This window comes from Mytilus edulis, chromosome 1, assembly GCF_963676685.1.
Source record: "Mytilus edulis chromosome 1, xbMytEdul2.2, whole genome shotgun sequence".
Taxonomy (NCBI): domain Eukaryota; kingdom Metazoa; phylum Mollusca; class Bivalvia; order Mytilida; family Mytilidae; genus Mytilus; species Mytilus edulis.
The window spans coordinates 101,940,777-101,960,045 of NC_092344.1; the positions used below are offsets into that span (position 1 = coordinate 101,940,777).

Sequence of the window (19,269 nt, forward strand, 5' to 3'; positions counted from 1 at the left end):
AAAAAAAAGGGGGGGGGGGGGGGGGAGATTGATAGATTGATTGTTGGTTGCTTAACACAAAACAAAAAAAAAAACCCAAAAAAAACAATAAACTTCGTTAAGCAAATCCTGATATTCAGGGTCTAGAACTAAGTATTCATTAATTTCATAGTGATTTTCCATGTTTACTTTATTATGTTTTTATCATAAAATGATATTTTTGCTATATATATTTTCAAGACTAATAAAAAGATTTTATCATTTATTACTTAGAAGAGGCATATGCATGAGACAGGCAGTTTTATTAGTCATTTTTATTACCCTTTTGAAACTTCTTGAATTTTATATTACACATGTCATATACAGTTCAGCTAGATATATTTAGCCTACTCACAGTATTCTTTTTTGTTACTTTCCAGAGGTGTGCCTGAGACAAAGGTTTTATATATATACTAATATGTGATAACTGTTGTTTCTTATTTGTGTTTGTAACTTGTGTTGTTTATTATATTTGTAAAAGAATATTATATTACAATGATATTATATTATGCTCCTTGTGAGCCCATTTTATGGAAATAAAGCATCTTCTTCTTCTTCTATACAAACACTGGTAATATAAAGTGTGACATGGTATGATAATGTAATAATTATCTTGTTAAAGAAGTCTATTGATTACTTACTGTACAATTAGGAACTTATCTATTTATTGAACCATGGAAGTATTATATTGACAATACTTCCATGGTTTAACCAAGACCAGCCAAAGGCTACAATGAAATTTGGTAGGAACAAAAAAGTTACAATAAATTCGTGGAATGGGTATGTTGACATTCACTTGGAGAACATGCCAAACCAAAAATCCATTTCATTAGGGGCAGATGAAATGGAACAGTTAATGGAAGTCTTTACAAGAAATTTTGCGGATACGAAGAAAGTGATTGAAAATAAGGTAGAGTAAATTTTTATTTCAATTACTAAACGTAGAACTTTGCGACTTTTACTTTTCAAAAAAACATTTAGCGAGATTTCATAAAAACAAAAAAGAAACGTCTTCATTTGAAAGTTGTATGCATTGCTGAAAATATTGAAATAAATTTTTAAAATTCAAAGATTTAAGCGTAGTTGTTTATTTTATGTTTTTTCTTTTTCTTTTAAGAATAAAAAATTATATCCCAACAAGGAAGTGATTTTTATGTTATTTTTTTTTCATTGTAGACCTCCTCGCAAAAACCTCCCCAGGAGGTAGCTACATCGCCAAAATCAACCAACAAGGTGAGGATAACAAATCTATTTATATGAATTTCATTGATAATTTAATATTTTTCAATATTTTATTGGAAAGAGCACAATAGAGGCGTGATCCAAATACAGACAATTATAATATTAAACAACATATAAATGAAATAAAGATGCATATAACAAGTCATAAGCCAATTCTATGTATACCAACCAATACATTATAAACTGATATTGATACCATAAACTTATACATCAGTATATTATTCTAGATAATAGATTGTTTTTTTTTGTCTAAATAGAAAATTGGTTTTCACGATTTTTATATAATATTGTAAACCTAATGTAAGCAAAACTTTGAATTACATTTCTCCTGTAACTTTTTTTATTTTCTTCAGATCACCAAACGAAAACGGAAACTGACAAATGTTAAGAACAATCCCATTTGTTCTGAGCGAGGCGGTAGAAAGTCGCCACAAAACTCAGAAAGTGAAGAAGTGGTAAGAAACACTATGTTGAATAACTTTTTATTATCTATGTTTTTTTTAGTTAAACGTTTACATATTACACATACACAAGTTCGATATTTTTTCTCTCACTTTGTAATGTTTTTTATAGAACCGTCTATTTGTGAGATACATCTCCCACAATCGCAAACTTTAACTTTTCTGTGCATGGAACTAAGATCGGTTTAGGTCGTTTAAGATGAAATTGTTGAAATATTGATGTTGAATTTGAACGATCAACAACCATTTCTATAACCGCTGCCATAGAAAATCCAGTGGAATGTATAGGATCAGAGATATACCTATAATTTTTACTAAAAGAAAAGTTCTACTATTCACTGATCTTTCAAGATCGTTTAGATTGTTTTCTATTATATATCATCCATGATTGTGAACTGATTCAAAATATACTATTCATCTCTTTTTTAAACCCAATTTCAAACATGATTTTATTTTTATTTACCATTTGATTGGTTTAAAAGTAAGAATAGCAAGTATAAATTAAAAGTCCTACATATGTATGGAGATAACTTCTTAGTTTTATAATTTCTAAAATATTTCTTATTTTTTTTTAATTTCAGGAGCAAATCTTCACCACAAAAAGACCAAAGGTTATTGAAATAACGGACTCCGAATCGGATTTCGAATGAGAATTATATACATGTATAAACATTTAAAGAAAAAACTTATGTGAACAATTTTGTTGTAAATATATATAAACATTTAGAGAAAATACCATACCACAAAAAGACCGAAGGTTAATGAAATAACGGACTCAGAATCGGATTTCGAATGAGAATTATATATAGACATTTAGAGAAAATACCATATGTGAACATTTTGTTGTTAATCAAATATAATTTTGTAATTGGTATTCAAAACTTGAATATTTGGTTGATATATTTTTTTGTATTCTTATTTGAATAATCTGATCTCATTATTTTTGTATTTTTTTCTTTATTGATATACTATCAATAATTTACCAATGACAATACAACAATCACTTTTTCAATTGTCCATGGAAACACTTTATCGGATAAGTAGAACATGTCAATCCTCAGAAGTCATTAGATATTTCTTGGTAACATTCCCAACTTTGATTTTAAAGCAATTTGTAGATTATTGCTATGATCAATTTATACAAAGTTCTAACTTCTACGATTTAGATATTTTTTATGTTGGAGAAGAGTTGATTGATCAGCGTAACGTCGATTTTAACAACATGAATTCTTCATATGCTTCATGTCTATTACATATTGTAAAACATTGCGGGTATTTACGAGAACAGGAGATTTTATCATACTTACAACATTTAAATGCCGTGTTCGTTTTAAGAGATTTCAGGGGGTGTTTTAAGAGAGATATGTGGCATTTTATTATATGCAAAGCTGTACGGAGAACATGTAGAAACTAACTAATCTTCATATATGAAAATATTAAGCAATTGTAGAGTAGATATCAGATGTTGCTGGTGGTATTTTATGTTCACATCAACCAAGAATATGTAATTTTATCTAATAAAAATATTAATATGAATGTAATTGTTTTTGTTTTGATTTGGTTCCTTTATATAGTAATACTCAAAACATTTTCTATCAGTTTATTGTTTGATTGCATACGAATGAAGATGTCGTGATGGGAGACCAAAAGCCTTGTACCTTTTGAATGTCCAACAGACTTCTATGCTTGTTGTCGGATCTACAGGTTGTGGCAAAACATCCTTTGTTCAACGACTTCTTGAAAATGCAAATGGAATGTTTAAAGTTCCCCCAGTGAGAGTTCTGTATTGTTATAGCTTTTGACAGGATAAATTTGAGACAATGATGCATACCGTTAAAAATATCTCCTTTCATGAAGGATTACCCGATGAAAAAGAATTCAGTCCCTACAAAAAGGAACACACTGTATGTGTAATCGATGATTTGTTAGCAGATGCAAAAGATAACAAATTACTACATCAGATGTTTTGTGTTCAACTTGGATCTCATCACAGTTTCACACCCATAATTTTTATCATACAAAATTTATTTCAAAATGGTAAAATTATGAGATCCGTGAGTTTAAATTGTCACGTCTTTGTGTTGTTTAAAAACAAGAGAGATCAATTGTAAATCAAAACTCTCGCACGTCAAATGTATCCTGGAAAAGCTTCAATCTTAATAGACATATATATATAGTTATTCGAAAGCGACTGATGATGAGTTGTTTGGTTATTTAATTATTGATATTTCCCCGTCCTCACAAAAATATCAGTTGAGAACACAAATTTTCCCGGTTGAGGATGTAGTTATTTTCAAACCAAAAAAATTTAAAATCAACTGTTCTGAAAAAGCACTACTTGATTTTCTACAATATTCTTCTCATGTACTAGTTAGTGTTCTCATTAAAACTTTAGAAACGAAACAGCTTAGATGTGTGTTGGATATTATTTACAATGTGTTGAAAGGTGTTATAAACATATCACAATCTGATAAAAAAAAACGTTTGCGAGAAAACAAGTCAAATATTTGATGAAGGGTTAAATGTTAATCAGCGAAAAACAAGATTGCAAAAGATATCCAACATTCTACCATTTCTAATCAGTACACATTTTCAACATGCGTCAAGAATTAATACTGATACCAAAAGATAAACACAAACAATTAATTAAAACTGAAATAAAATTCAGAATTGAAAGCAAGGGAAATAAGACTTCCGACGAGGAAGATTCGATCAACCATCCACCAAAACAAATTGAAGATACCACTCCACCTATAGCTGACCGTGAAAATAAACAAGCGGATGATATGTTACAAGAAGGCGGAGCATTTGACGACAGAACACACCTATCAAATTTAGAAACGCCTGTAGATGTAAAGGGGTAGAGACTACCTTTACTACTACTAAAGAGAGAGTTAAGATGACACCGCTTACTTTCCTTAAGCGATCGAAACAACAAAGAAACAAGAGCGAACGAAGTGTACGAACTAAATGGTTAACATTCCGATTTTAGTTACTGATATTTTTGGTGGTTGACAATGGATGAACTTATAGCTGACTTGTGTGAAAAGTATCCAAACGATAACACTGAACTTAAAAATGAAATACAAACACTAAAACATAAACTAGATGAAAACTTTAAGTCGCAGACTGTTTGAAAATATTCAGCAACCACTCAAATCTGAAGAAGCATCGAAAGAAATGTGGTATCAAACATATACATGCAAACATTGTAGTGCAAAGTTTAAAAACTGTAGTGACTTGTTTGAACACGCCAACACTCATCATCCTTTACCAAACAATCAAAGTCAAACAGGTAGTGGTAATGTTTCGAAAAGTGTACAGAAACAAAACGTTCGCAAAACTAAAAAATAAAGATACAGCTGCTCTAGATGATGTTTCAAACAGACATACAATATACCCGTTATATACGTTGGTTGGAGAAGAAAAATACGATTTGCTTACATTTTTCACTGACGTCAGAGATGATATTGTTAAACATTTACAAGCTAAAAGACAAAAGCTCAACCATCTCAAATACTATATTTCAATAAAAGTACAAATGAGTCGACAAAAGGAAGATGGAGTAATGGAAACTACTGAACCGCATTTTTGCAGCAAAATTGACCATATTTTGACGGCCGAGGATGTGCACGAAGAACATCACCTAAACGCATCCTTCCAGAAAATGTTCAAATCATTCGATGAATTCATTCGAAGAGGTTCATCCTGGACATTGAAAAAGATTATACACATGGACTTATCTACAGGAAAATACAGCCCTATCGGTGGAAAATCTTTCTTTCCACTACCACTTTCTCTAAGTAAGACTGGTGCAGTGTTGAATATTCAAAATAAAGATGATAAATGTTTTGTGTACTCTATCTTAGCATCCATCGATCCTCATTCGATAAATCCTCAGAGAGTGAGCCACTATGTTGATCATGAAAAAGAATTAGATATGAGGGGTATAGAACTTCCCGTTACACCTCAAGTTTATCCAAATTTGAAACCCAGAATAAGATAAGCGTAAATGCTATCGGATATCAAGACGGAGATCTATTTCCGCTATATATGAGCAAATTAAAAGGGGGGAACATCAAACATGAAGTTGACTTATTGTATATCACAAAAGGAACACAAAAACATTGGTGTCTTATAAGGAATCTGAATCGACTTTTGTACAAAGTAAAAAGTAAAGGTAGAACTTATCAATTTTGTAGACGATGTTTTCAAGGGTTTACCTCTAAAAAGGTTCTACAAAAACACAGTGAATATTGTAACAAACATGACATACAACACACAATAATTCCAACTGCGGGATTTTACAGTTGAATCAGTATGGGAAGAAACTAACCGTACCATGTATTTGCTATGCTTATTTTGAAACTTTCTTAACAAGTATGAAGACGTGTTACCCCAACCCCGATGAATCTTCTACCACTGCGAGCGCAAGTCTCCAACCCTGCGGATTTGGATACAAAGTAGTTTGTACAGTTGATGATCGATACACCAAAGAAACCAAAATTTATCGAAGGCCAAATGTGAGTAAAACGTTTCTTGAATGTCTTTTGCAGGAAGAAAGAGAAATTCAGGAAATATTAGAAAACAAAATCAAAGAACCCTTGCAAGTGACAGTTGATGATGAAATTGCTTTCAATCAAGCTGTAAAATGTCATATTTGCGATTGCAGTTTTGATGAGTCGACGATTCGAGTGCGTGATCATTGCCACGTGAGTATATAGAATTGTCATAAATCAAGTCAACCATTTTCTCAAATCGACACACAAACATTTGCATTTCGACTTCGTCCATCGTGATATGACACTGATCTCGAATGAATACTATTATAAGACCTACTTATTGTACATATTGTTAACTTGTTCTTGTCCTGAATATGCATGAAATATTTGCCACTGGACGTTAAGCAACCAACAATCAATCTATCAATTTCCCCTCCCCCTTTTTTTGGGGTTGTTTTTGCTCAGTTTTATTACTTTTGAATCAGTTTGTGCATTACGTACTGTTTTCGTACCACACAAAACACACTACTCACTTTGGTTCTCTAAATAAATGAACAACAAGAAGAGATTATTAGTCAACTTTGTGATTACTGCACTAAATGTGGTTATTGGTATATTTGACTTGGAAATCCCCACTAGGGGCTACACTAATAGCACATTTTCAGGTGCGGATCCAAGAATTTGAAAAGATGAGGGCCTAGCTAGCCAATTTTGGACTGTAGCGATACAATGGGTTGGTGGGCTCGATCCCTGCCCTCCCTTTAGTCCACCTCTGTTTTAAATATGTAGCAAATAAAAGTAAACGAAATAATAGATTTTTTTATATTAAGGGCTAGTTCCGTATTTGTTATTTGCGCATTTGTAACTTATCGTATGAGAATCGGGCGTGTAGTGAGAGTTCCACGGTCCCTTTACAAGTTAAGAACTCATGCAACAACTCGTTGGTTGCCAGTTGCAGGTCAAAATTAATTTCTGTCCTTATCCAATATGCCCTCATTTTCCAGTGGGGGTCTTAAGTTTGGCGACTTTCGTCCGGCTTAAGGGTTTCTATTACAGGACCTCCCTATTGTATTAATTTATTTTTCATTTGATATCGTCCTGAACATGCATATTTCATGAACGTTCAGGACGATATCAAATTAACAATAAATACAAAAGGACGTTCCTGTAATAGAATCCGTTCAGGATGAACTTTGAGGTCTGCAAACTTTAGATCGTCACTGGAAAATGATGGTATATTTTGACACACTTTGATTCTCTTAAATAAATGAACAGCAAGCAGAAATTATTTGTCAACTTTGTGATTACTGCTTTAACTGTGGAATATATGTCTGTATATTGGACAGTCTTGGATACCTCCACAAATAGCTTCAATTATGGTACATTTTTCATCGGCAGGTGCGGCTCCAGGAATTTGAAAAGGTGAAGGCTTAGTAAATTTTCTTTCGTTTCGTTCCGTTCTTATTCCGTTTCGCATTTTAGTCCTTTCCGTTTTCCAGGCTACATTTTATTAAAAAATCTAAACTTAGTGATCAAAAACTGTAGTTCAGTTGAGTATTGGTAAAGTTTGCTTAAATATCTAAACTATTTAATTTTTAAACATAGTTAATAATTCAAAAATTGTAATTATTTGGTGAAATTTTTCAAAATTAAAAAAAAATTATACATGTAAAATTGAGAATGGAAATGGGGAATGTGTCAAAGAGACAACAACCCGACCAAATAAAAAACAACAGCAGAGGGTCACCAACAGGTCTTCAATGTAGCGAGAAATTCCCGCACCCGGAGTCGTCCTTCAGCTGGCCCCATAACAAATATATAGTAGCCCAGTGATAATGAACGCCATACTAATTTCCAAATTGTACACAAGAAACTAAAATTAAAATAATACAAGACTAACAAAGGCCAGAGGCTCCTGACTTGGGACAGGCGCAAAAATGCGGCGGGGTTAAACATGTACATACAATACATACAACACGTTATGCGAGCAACTACAAAAGTGATTCTGTATATATTGGTGGGGGATAGTACTATTCAATATATAGTGTACATATATTCTTGCAATCATGGTGGTGGTTTTTTTTCTACATGCCGTAAACATACTGTAGCGGTGTGATTGTCCTTCAAAGGATGTGAAGATTTGGAAGAAGAAGATAAAAAAAATCCAAAAAACAAAAATTTGAAAACTTTTTAATATTTTGAATTGTTAAGTGCTACACGGACTGCAGTCTGAAAAAAAACCAACCCACACTTTCCACTTGCCTACAAACGCAAGTGGATAGTCGTGAGGGGTTATATTTAATCTGACTTGTCTCATTTGTGGTCACACTCAACTAGTAAAATATCATGACAATTTTCATAATTTAATTTTTGAATTTTTAGTCACAATGTAAATCATTGCAATGTCTATAAACTATCTCTAGTATATCTGTGACATTTTCATTTATTGAATATGTCAAATTCATGCCTTTTTAGGGTTTTATCTTGAATAAATATATATTTAGGTACGAACGAAATTATGTGGCGAATGTTCGCTATTAACCGGCAGGAAACCAGTTTGTAATTTGATGGTAACCAGTCGCAGTTCCGGTTATCTCAAAACTCAAAATGAGCTTCATACGACCTTATACTGAGGTCTTCAGGAGCTTCGGGCGAATAATTAAACAGAATGGAGGCATTATGAGTTCAGTTAAAACAATGTTTTAGTTAGTATTTATTTAAATATGCATGGAGATTTAAATAAAAGGTCATATGAATCACATAATCATAAGGTCTATAATTTTACTTGACATTGATTGACCCAAACAAAAATAAACCACAATTTTGTATGTGTGTAATCATTTAAAAGGCGTGAATGATGTACAGGCTTTCGAAATGGAAAGGTCACCCAATTTTCCCTCTGTCTTGTCTCTTTAATTTTAAATCAAACATATGGACACCAACTGTATAATGTTTTACACCTACATTTTTTAATGAGTATGTACATAGTGTAACCGGAGAGCATGAATTTCATTGCAAAATTGCATTTCTCCACTGGGAATCGAACCCGTGACATCTGTGTTACAAGGCAGTTCATTAACCGACTGAGCTTAAGAAGTACTTCCTTAGCTCAACCGCTTACGGCTGATAAAGTATCTATTAAGTTTTCTAAGGGAAGCAATCCTGGCACAATAGTCAAACAGGCACATCCATCAGGAGTGTACCCATTAAATAAAACCAAATGTAATTTAAACATAAAGGTTTTTTTTGGGGTCAAAATATTGTTCTCTTAATCCTTATTCTGACGAGACCCCCCCCCCCCCCCTCTTTATTATCAAATCCTGTATCCATTCAAAATTGCATGATGATCATCAAAATCTGTAAAAGGGTTCAACCTAAATTTTAACCACCTATGTATGTGAAACTCAAAATGAATGTTACTTAATTACTTCTGTATATAAAGGTTCAATGAAGGTGCTACCACTTAGGCTTTAAAACATTTTCCTGCTCCACAGTTTTGTCATATAGTAATGAACCATATTAAAGGAGTATTAGCTGTGAAAGTCATATTCACCAATTTTACTCAAATTCTTATATTTGATTTATAACATACTAATTGTATCTCCAAGTTACAAATAGGTCCAAAAGAAACAATTTACAATGCATGGGCTCTCTTAGCATTTTGTACATATTTTAGATCGACCACCATTTAATTATCTATTGAGATGACTTCCTACCATCATATAACCACATATATATATATGAATTTGTAATCTGTCTCCAACTAAGGGGTGAAATCGAATACAAATTCAACTAGGGTTAGAGTATAGGCTTGCAAGTCAATAATTCATCAGTGATGTTTTAGCTTTTTTGACAAATTTTGGCCCAACAAACTGCTTATAAAACACAATATTATTTAAATATTCAGCTTTTATTAATACTTTACACAAAAAGAATTGTATTTTGATTGTTTGTCTAAATCGTACATGTAGCTTATTTTATTTTATTTAGCAAGCATTGATGTGTTCCTTGATTGCTTGAAAAAAACCAAATAAAGTTGTAATGTCCTGATATTATAGATATATTGTCTTAAGAAGGGTGGAATTGTTTTTATAGGGACATTGCAACATTTTTTCAGGGTATTTATAAGATAATTTAACAAATTTTTTTAGTTTTTGAAGTACAGAGAATTTTTGTCTAAATTGTACATGTAGCTAATGCCCCTTTAATGTGCATTATTTGGATGGAAAGTTGGCTCATTGGCACTCACACCACATCTTCCTATATCTATTAACAAGAATTGATGTGTACCTTGATTGCTTAAAAAAAAGAAAATTAAGCTGTAATGTCCTGAAATTACCGGTATAGAATATAGATATATATAATATTGTCTTTAAAATTATGGAATTGTTTTTATTGGGACATGCAACATTTATCAGGGACCTGGGTATTTAACATAATTTCGTGTATTTGAAGTACAGGGAATTGACAAATGTGACTGTTTAATACAAAACATAATTTACTTTTAGTATAGACACCTTGCAACGCTTTAAGGCATGGCAGGACATATATGTAGAAAGAGTACAATTTAAATGCAGTTTTAGAGATTTAAAATCTTTCCAGGCTTTTAATGCCTTTTTTAGCTCACCTGGCCCATAGGGCCAAGTGAGCTTTTCTCATCACGTAGTGTCCGTCGTCTGTCGTCATCATTAACTTTTACAAAAATCTTCTCCTCTGAAACTACTGGACCAAATTTAACCAAACTTGGCCACAATCATCATTGGGGTATCTATACTAGTCAACAAAAGAAACGATACACGACTTTGAAATAAAATTTATCAAAAAGTATTAAATATAAAAAAAAATGAGATACACTATTTTAAAAAGCTTTCATTTGCAATGTATTCACATGTGATAATGAAACTCAAAACTTGTCAGAAAGCATCTAAATTCAGTGTAAACGATCGTAGGGTGCAAATTAGTTTTGCAGAAAGTTGAATAAAAAATCGACACATAATTTTCTAAGTTCTAAATAAAATTTCTAATTTGTTTTAAAATATTCAATATGCTAATCAAGTAATGTTCATGTGGTAAGTAATGAGTTGAAATATTGTTTTTTTCAAATTTTTGGGAAAAATGTGTTTTTTGAAATCTCAAAAAATCCAAAAAAATATTTTTTTATTTTCGTCTCAAATCAATGCTTTAGATATGAAAACAACACACTGTAAATTTGGAACCTTTCGGATAAGTTTTAAGATTGTTACCGCTTTTTGAATATCACTTTACACAAACTGTCTATGGTAAATCAGTTGATAATGTATACATTTTAACGATTTCTTGTGGGGACAAACTTTGCTTAACAAATAAACGAAGAAACTGTATGATTATTAAAAACAATTTGATGGCAAACACTGTCTTTACCTTTAAATAAGAGGTTGGCATCATTATTTGGAACTTCTTTTTTTAAAAATTGTCGTTTTATGTAAATTTTGTAAAAAACAAAAAATCGCGAAAAAAACGTCACGAAAGGAAAAAATATATTTTTTTTAACGGATTTATATTTCCATAATGATTCAGTATTACTTCTTTCAATATTGGTCCATTGAATGGAAAACTTTATCTTTAATTTGAAAAAAAGTCTTGTATCGTTTCTTTTGTTGACCAGTATAGTTTCAAAAATGTGTCTGCTGACCCGGCCAACCAAACAAGATGGCCACCATGGCTAAAAATAGAACATACTGGTAAAATGTAGTTTTTGGCTTAAAACTCTGAAACCAAAGCATTATTATAAAGCAAATCTGACTTAAGGGTAAAATTGTTTATCAGGTCAAAATCTATCTGCCCTGAAATTTTCAGATAAATTGGAAAACCGGTTGTTGGGTTGCTGCTCCTGAATTGGTAATTTTAAGGAAATTTTGCCGTTTTTGGTTATTATCTTGAATATTATTATAGATAAAGATAAATTGTAAACAGCAATAATGTTCATTAAAGTAAGATCTACAAAAAGGTTAACATGACCAAAATGGTCAGTTTACCCCTTAAGGAGTTAATGCCCTTTATAGTCATTTTTTACCAATTTTTCGTTCATTTTTGTAATCTTTTACAAAAATCTTCTCCTCTGAAACTACTGGGTCAAATTAAACAAAATTTATCCACAATCATAAATAGGGTATCTAGTTTTAAAAATGTGGGTGGTGACCCAGCCAACCAATCAAGATGGCCACCACGGCTAAAAATAGAACATAGGGGAAAATGTAGATTTTGGCTTATAACTCTGAAACCAAAGCGTTTAGAGCAAATCTGACAGGGTTAATTTGTTTATCAAATCAATATCTATCTGCTATGAAATTTTCAGATGAATTGGACAACTGGTTGTTGGGTTGCTGCACCCTAGTTGGTAATTTTTAAGGAAATTTACGGTTTTTGGTTATTATCTTGAATACTATTATAGATAGAGACAAACTGTAAAGAGCAATAATGTTCAGCAAAGTAAGATCTAATAATAAGTCAACATGACTACAATGGTCAGTTGACCCCTTAAGGAGTTATTGTCCTTTATAGTCAATTTTTAACAATTTTCATTAAACTGGTAAATTTTTGTAAGTTTTTACAAAATATTTTCCTCTGTATCTAAAGGGCCAAGTCTCTAGTTTGTTTAAGCCAGCAGAAACAGGTATAAAGCTTGGGATATTTGAATGCAACACCTGTTTGTAATGCAATTTCTCTTTTATTAAAGTATATGCATTTATAAAAAATGATATGCATTAACACTAAATGGAAATTAATTTTCATAAAATGTAATATTAAAATAACTTGTTTTAATAAACACTTTTGTAAAGTTGACGTTACAAAGTCAATGTTAATATGCACTCTTAAAATATGCAAAGCAAAATATGCCTTAACAGTGGCAGATCCATACAGTTTCATAAGTGGGGGCCCACTGACTGCCTAAGAGGGGGCCAGCTCCGGTCACACTTAAGTGATTCCCAATATAATCAACCAATTTTTTTCTAGATAAGGGGGGGGGGGGGGGGCCTGGGCCTCCCCTAAATCCGCCTCTGCTTTATTACTTACTTTTCCAAATACATTGTCAGTTGAAATTTGTGTGTACCATATTAAAACCACCAAAATTCACATTTTAATGTTTGTTAGTGGTGGTAATATTTATAAGATGATATTACATATATATGTGCTAATCTTCAGTTTTGTATCCTTGTAGTACTGATGATCTCAAAGAAGGAACATTAAAAGGCACAGATAAATATGGAAACAACTATTATGAAAATAACAAGTATTTCATAGGTTAGTTGATTAATGGACATTAGGGAAATGTATTTCCAAGTTAGATTTAAAGATTACTTTTCCTAAGATAAAGTACAGACATGATGGATTCCTAGTTCAAGATAATCATCAGGCAAATGTCAGATGAAAAAAATATTTTGTATGAAGGGAGATTTAGGGTGTAAACGAGACAGCAACACAATTAAACCTTTAATTTGATTTTTTTATCCAATGGGAAACAACTACTAGGTAAGATAAATGTTGGTCCCTTTCTTATCAGTTCATGAGTCACAACCATGGTGTATTATGCAGGGATGATAATAATTTCACTTCTTATTAGAGCATCACATATTTATGGTAAAAAGGAGATCACAAAAACAGGTGGTTATGCAGTTAAAAAAATTCAATTTGAATGACATTTACATGTACATAGAGGTATGCCTAGAACTGTATAATCATGATTTAATGCTACATTTTTGAATTGCAGGTAGAAACCGTTGGATTGTTTATAATAGAAATCAAGGATTTTGCTATGATTCATCTCAGATTCCTGCAGAGTGGTAAGTAAAAATCATCCCATACAGATCAATTAAACTAAATTCACTTTTCTTTAAGTTGTAGAATTTTACATAGCAGAGATTTAAGTGTTAGCCGTGACCATCCGTCTGTCTATACGTATGTATGGACCAAAATAAGTTTTAGTTCTCTTATTTGGTTTGCATTGATCAACCAAATGTTATGAAACTTATACACAATGCTTACCGTATTACCACAAAACCCAGATCAAGTTCAATTTTGGTGGTGCCACTTTTATTGGTCTAGAGTTATGCCCCTCTAGAAAGTTATATGTGATTAGGGCATCATCTGGACATAGACTCCATTTATTTTTAATTAGGATTTAGTTAAATCACCTCCAGCTTTTTTCTGCAAGCTCGGTAAAACATTATGGTATGTTAAAATATGCAAAAGCACCTGATTTAACCATCTTCACTAACCCAGGGTTACTATCCAGTCCCCTTCTCACCACCCTTTGCAGATTATGCCAACATTTGTGATTTCAATGCTGCACCATCGGTAGATAGAAGTGATGCCATACTGACATCATCATTCTTGACCACTTGAACTCTCTTCAGTGTAGAGGTGTAAAACTGGTTATGTCAAGTGTCTACAAATTTCCTCAAGCAGGAACTAAAAATATATGTTGTCATCCATCATTTGCACGAAAAACATACCCAGGAACTTCAATTAGTTAATTAAGAACTTTAAAATTTGTTCTGTGTTTTGGAGATTTAGACTTGTTGCACAATCAGCATATGTCAATTGATTATTTATATTTTCTACATTTACACATTATCATCTTAAAGATGCTTTTTGATAGGATGCAGCCAGTTATAACTGTGGCTAATAAAAATCATTACCTTGTGTTCCAAAATGCTATCTTAATCTGTCAAGGTTAGAGAGGAGGGGACTGGGTCTTTGGTTAGCCAAGATGCTGGTATGACATTCAGGGGGAAAAACAAAGTTATCTACCTGACATTTATGGCAAGATGTGTATAAAAATACAATTTCTGTGACTGTTCCCTCCAGAAATATGAAATATATTAAACCAGTGCAAATTTACTTATTATTAACACCTTTGCAGTATATAAAATGGGTACATTTGTAGATATCAAATTATTCCCAATGGCAATGAGACAACTATCAATGTCCCAATGGCAATGAGACAACTATCAATGTCCCAATGGCAATGAGACAACTATCAATGTCCCAATGGCAATGAGACAACTATCAATGTCCCAATGGCAATGAGACACCTATCAATGTCCCAATTGCAATGAGACACCTATCAATGTCCCAATGGCAATTAGACAACTATCAAACAAAAAAGAAAAGGAAAGGGCAGTAAACATGAACAACCTGACTTTGCTTTTTTGTATGTATTTAAAATCCATTGTTTTATTTTTCAGGCATGGATGGCTCCATTATTCAACTGATGAAACCCCTATCGATAATCCTCCAGTAAAAAGGAAATGGATGGTAGATGTGCACACAGAAAACTTATCTGGAACTAAAGAATGCTATGTACCATACAGTACCACAAGGCCAAAAATAGAAAGTTGGCAACCTCCACAATGAAGTCAACAGTTTCTGTAGTGATGAACATATTTATAATGGACATGGAGAGTCGAGTTGTTTTCGTGAATTGATTAAAAAAATTAAAATTAAATTTGTATGATTATTATTATTCTCTATAAATATAAACTGTCATTCCATCTCAGAAAGTAGATGTAATACATTGAAAATTAAGGACCATACCTATCTTCCTGGGTCAGTTACTCTGAATTAGAAGATAGCTTTTGTATAAAAATATTTGGTTTACATACTAGTAATCATTGTTTTAAATACATTACCGGTATGTCAAAGATTGTATATGTGAACAAATTTTACAAAGAATTCAAAATAGTTATAGATAAAAGCCTTAAACATTTGATTTTTTTAAAGTTAATTTGAAATGTTTACAACAAATATACATACATATTGAATCATGAAAAACGATCTATTTTTGTCTAATAAGGGCAATAACTCCTATAAGGAGTAATCTGATTAGTTGATCCATATGGAAAGTAGGAAGAAATTGACATTCTGAGCATTTTTACTATGTCTTATTTTCTCTTATCATGATTTAAATTTTGAAATTATCTTGCATTTTATTAAACCCAATGTATGATTAAAAACCATGGTGGCCATGTTGGTTAATAGAACAAAATACTGTGGTCTAGACATCTTAAGGATCAACCGTGTAAAGTTTAAATTGTTTCATGGTCTATTACTTTAAGATAAAGCTTTTAAAAAAACAGAGGATGGACAATAAATGATGGCAACACCTATATATAATGACCCTAAAGTGCCAGATGAGCTTACAAGAGAGGGTTAGAATTGACTGTTTCTGGAATTGACTGGGGCCTTTATGCGGTATGAGCTTTGCTCATTGTTGAAGGCCGTACGGTGACCTATAGTTGTTAATGTCTGTGTCATTTTGGTCTCTTGTGGATAGTTGTCTCATTAGTAATCATACCACATCTTTTTTATGTTGATAAAATTCTACAACCTCACTATGGTCAATAACAAAGAATTCCTAAAAAGAAAACTAAAAATCACCTGGTCTCCATTGTCCAACACTTCTATATTCTGGTACAGAAGCTAGAAAGTGAGTTTTATTGTTTGAACTCTTTTTGGATCTGTCAGGTGCCTACAGTTAATTGCTTTTTTTCTTATACAAACTTGGTAAGCATGTAAACAATAATGAATCGTAATGTAGGAGCACTTTCTAGATATGTTACACCTCCTGGTTTTCATTACCGTTGGAGGTGGAGGTAACGTTACCATAGAATATTAACACATGCAAATTGTTGTTTGTTTTTTTAAGATATAAGAATTTTTCATCAATCTTCATGTAAACAAGAGTGCACATGCTGAAATGTCTGTCCTTCTTTACAAACATTGATGTTATGTTGATAGTCCCAAATATAAAGCTTTACTACAACTATCACATCATTTTAACATGATCCAAGAAAATGAGGTCAAGGTCAGATAAACCGAACTTCACCTTACAATCATTCAGACATTCTGTACACCAAATACGCTTTAAATATAGTTGACATTTAGCACATAGAAGAAACAAACTAATCTGATGTTCAGTGGTTGCCGTTGTGGTTAATAAATGTTTCTCGTTTTTTTATATAGATTAGACTTGGTTTTCCACATGTCATTTTTGGGGTCATTTATAGCTAACTGTTCAGTGTGAGCCAAGGCTGTGTTGAAGACTGTACCTAGACCTAATATAATTGTTTACTTTTACAAATTGTGACTTGGATGAGAGAGTTGTCTCGATGGCACTTATACCATATCTTCTTATATCTATAAACCAAGAAAACTAAAAATTTATTAATGAACCATGAAAATGAGGCCCATGTCAAGTGAACGCTGCTAAACAGACATATACACCTTACAATTGATAATGTTTTAAATATAGTTGACCTTTTGTATATATAAGAAACAAACTAAACCAGGAAAACTGAAGATTGACCAATGAATCATGAAAATGAAGCCATGGTCAGATGAAATTTGCCAAACCAGACATATACACCTTACAATCATTCCATACACTAAATATAGTTGACCTTTTGCTAATAATATAAGAAAAAAAGACCAAAATACCAAAAATCATTGAGATGAGGTTAAGATCAAATAAAACATACCAGACTGACAAGTTCATTGTAAAATATTTTCACACATCAAATATAGTTGATCTAAATGCAAACAGTATTAAAACAACAGACCAAACCGCAAAATACTCAACTTTCACAACTAAACCATGAAAATGAGGTCAAGTTCAGATGACATGTGGCAGTTGGACATTACAGTAGACCTTAAAATCCTTCCATACACCAAATACAGGAGACCTATTGCTTATAGTATCTGAGGAATGGACTTAACCGTGTTCACTGATCCATGAAATGAGGTAAAGGTCAAGTGAAAGCTGTCCGACAGGCATGATAACCTTGCCAGGTATGCACATACCAAATATAGTTGTCATATTACTCATAATAAGAGAGGACCACTATCCCTATGTGTCCAGCTTTCTGCAACAAAAGTTGCATGGCACACTTTTCATTTCCTACCCAAAATATTTTGTTAATAAATGTATTATAAAAGGATGTAAAGGTAAAATATCTTTGTGGGTACAGAATTGGCATTTAATGTCAAATGTGTAATTTTTGCATGTTTTCAATTCAGAAATTTGCATGGTGGATTTCATATGTTATATCCTGTTGTTTTTTTGTAATTTGGAGAATTGGGTGTTGCTTGAAGATCACTGATATCATAGTCTCTCTTTTATTTTGCTGTGATAGACAAATTATTGCAAGCATTTATTTTCATGATATTGATATGACCAACTAAAATTTAAGATTCATTAGTGTGATTTCAGGAGAAGCTACAAACAGATATATATGGTTCTTATATTGGAATGCAAGTTTTTTTTATTGTATACTCATCTAATGGCATTAATTCAAACCTCAGTCACAATAATATCTGAATATTTAGCAATTACAAATTTTTTAGACCATGCAATTGAAAGGATGATAAATTTTATTGTCACCTTTCTATTTTTGAAGACTATGTTGATCACTAGATGTCTTTAGGTCATGTGTTTTTTTGGTTTACTGCCTCTTTAATGTATACACTCCATATCTTTATAAGAAAGAAGAATAATCAAATCTGTATATATAACTGGACTTATTAAAGAGATAATCTTCCATGTTCAAAATAATTTAAACTTTATGAGCACACTATCACATTAATATTGTCACTGGGCAAACAAAATCTTTCCGATTCCCAAGTTCCCTAGATATGCACATCAATAAGTTTCATGAAATTCTGTTGTGAGGTTTCAAAGGAGATGTGATGACAAACTGTTTAGTCAAAAACTCAAGTTCAAAGGGCATCTGTTGGGGTCAATAAGTGCAAAGGGGCATAACTCCTAGAAAATCTGTTGCAGGAGGTATAATAAGGTATAATAAGGATTTAAAAATGGAACAGGAAGAAGTTCAATTGACCAGAGACTTTCACTTAGTTGATTTCATAGCAGGTTTCAATGTTTGTTCCTTCTGGAATTCATATGTTATATTGCCATGACTTAATTTCACACTTGAGTGGTCTGCTTAAATGTCCTGCATGATGTCTGTAACTCAGCAACTAGAAATGGTAGTACAACATTATCTGAT

General features: G+C 32.2%; 2 protein-coding genes across 2 annotated transcripts; both read left to right on the top strand.

Moving 5' to 3' along the window:
* The first annotated feature begins 668 nt into the window (after positions 1–668).
* Positions 669–2,371, top strand: LOC139495167 (uncharacterized). The gene is made up of 4 exons (XM_071283396.1): positions 669–928; positions 1,195–1,251; positions 1,614–1,715; positions 2,303–2,371. Exons 1-4 carry the CDS (start codon positions 752–754, stop codon positions 2,369–2,371), a joined length of 405 nt encoding a protein of 134 aa, XP_071139497.1. The 5' UTR covers positions 669–751.
* Positions 2,372–8,771: 6,400 nt separating this feature from the next.
* Positions 8,772–15,710, top strand: LOC139516420 (NADH dehydrogenase [ubiquinone] 1 alpha subcomplex subunit 12-like). The gene is made up of 4 exons (XM_071306501.1): positions 8,772–8,928; positions 13,422–13,504; positions 13,971–14,043; positions 15,451–15,710. The coding sequence occupies exons 1-4, from the start codon at positions 8,831–8,833 to the stop codon at positions 15,617–15,619; spliced, it is 423 nt and encodes a 140-aa protein (XP_071162602.1). The 5' UTR covers positions 8,772–8,830; the 3' UTR covers positions 15,620–15,710.
* The last annotated feature ends 3,559 nt before the right edge of the window (positions 15,711–19,269 follow it).

What these genes read in the sequence shown, in the direction of transcription:
- LOC139495167 (XM_071283396.1), top strand. Translation starts at nt 752, where the DNA reads ATGAAATTTGGTAGGAACAAAAAAGTTACAATAAATTCGTGGAATGGG. An exon ending in CGCCAAAATCAACCAACAAG is followed by an intron (nt 1,252 to 1,613) that starts GTGAGGATAACA and finishes TATTTTCTTCAG; the next exon opens with ATCACCAAACGAAAACGGAA. An exon ending in ACTCAGAAAGTGAAGAAGTG is followed by an intron (nt 1,716 to 2,302) that starts GTAAGAAACACT and finishes TTTTAATTTCAG; the next exon opens with GAGCAAATCTTCACCACAAA.
- LOC139516420 (XM_071306501.1), top strand. Translation starts at nt 8,831, where the DNA reads ATGAGCTTCATACGACCTTATACTGAGGTCTTCAGGAGCTTCGGGCGA. An exon ending in AAATAACAAGTATTTCATAG is followed by an intron (nt 13,505 to 13,970) that starts GTTAGTTGATTA and finishes TTTGAATTGCAG; the next exon opens with GTAGAAACCGTTGGATTGTT. An exon ending in TCTCAGATTCCTGCAGAGTG is followed by an intron (nt 14,044 to 15,450) that starts GTAAGTAAAAAT and finishes TTTATTTTTCAG; the next exon opens with GCATGGATGGCTCCATTATT.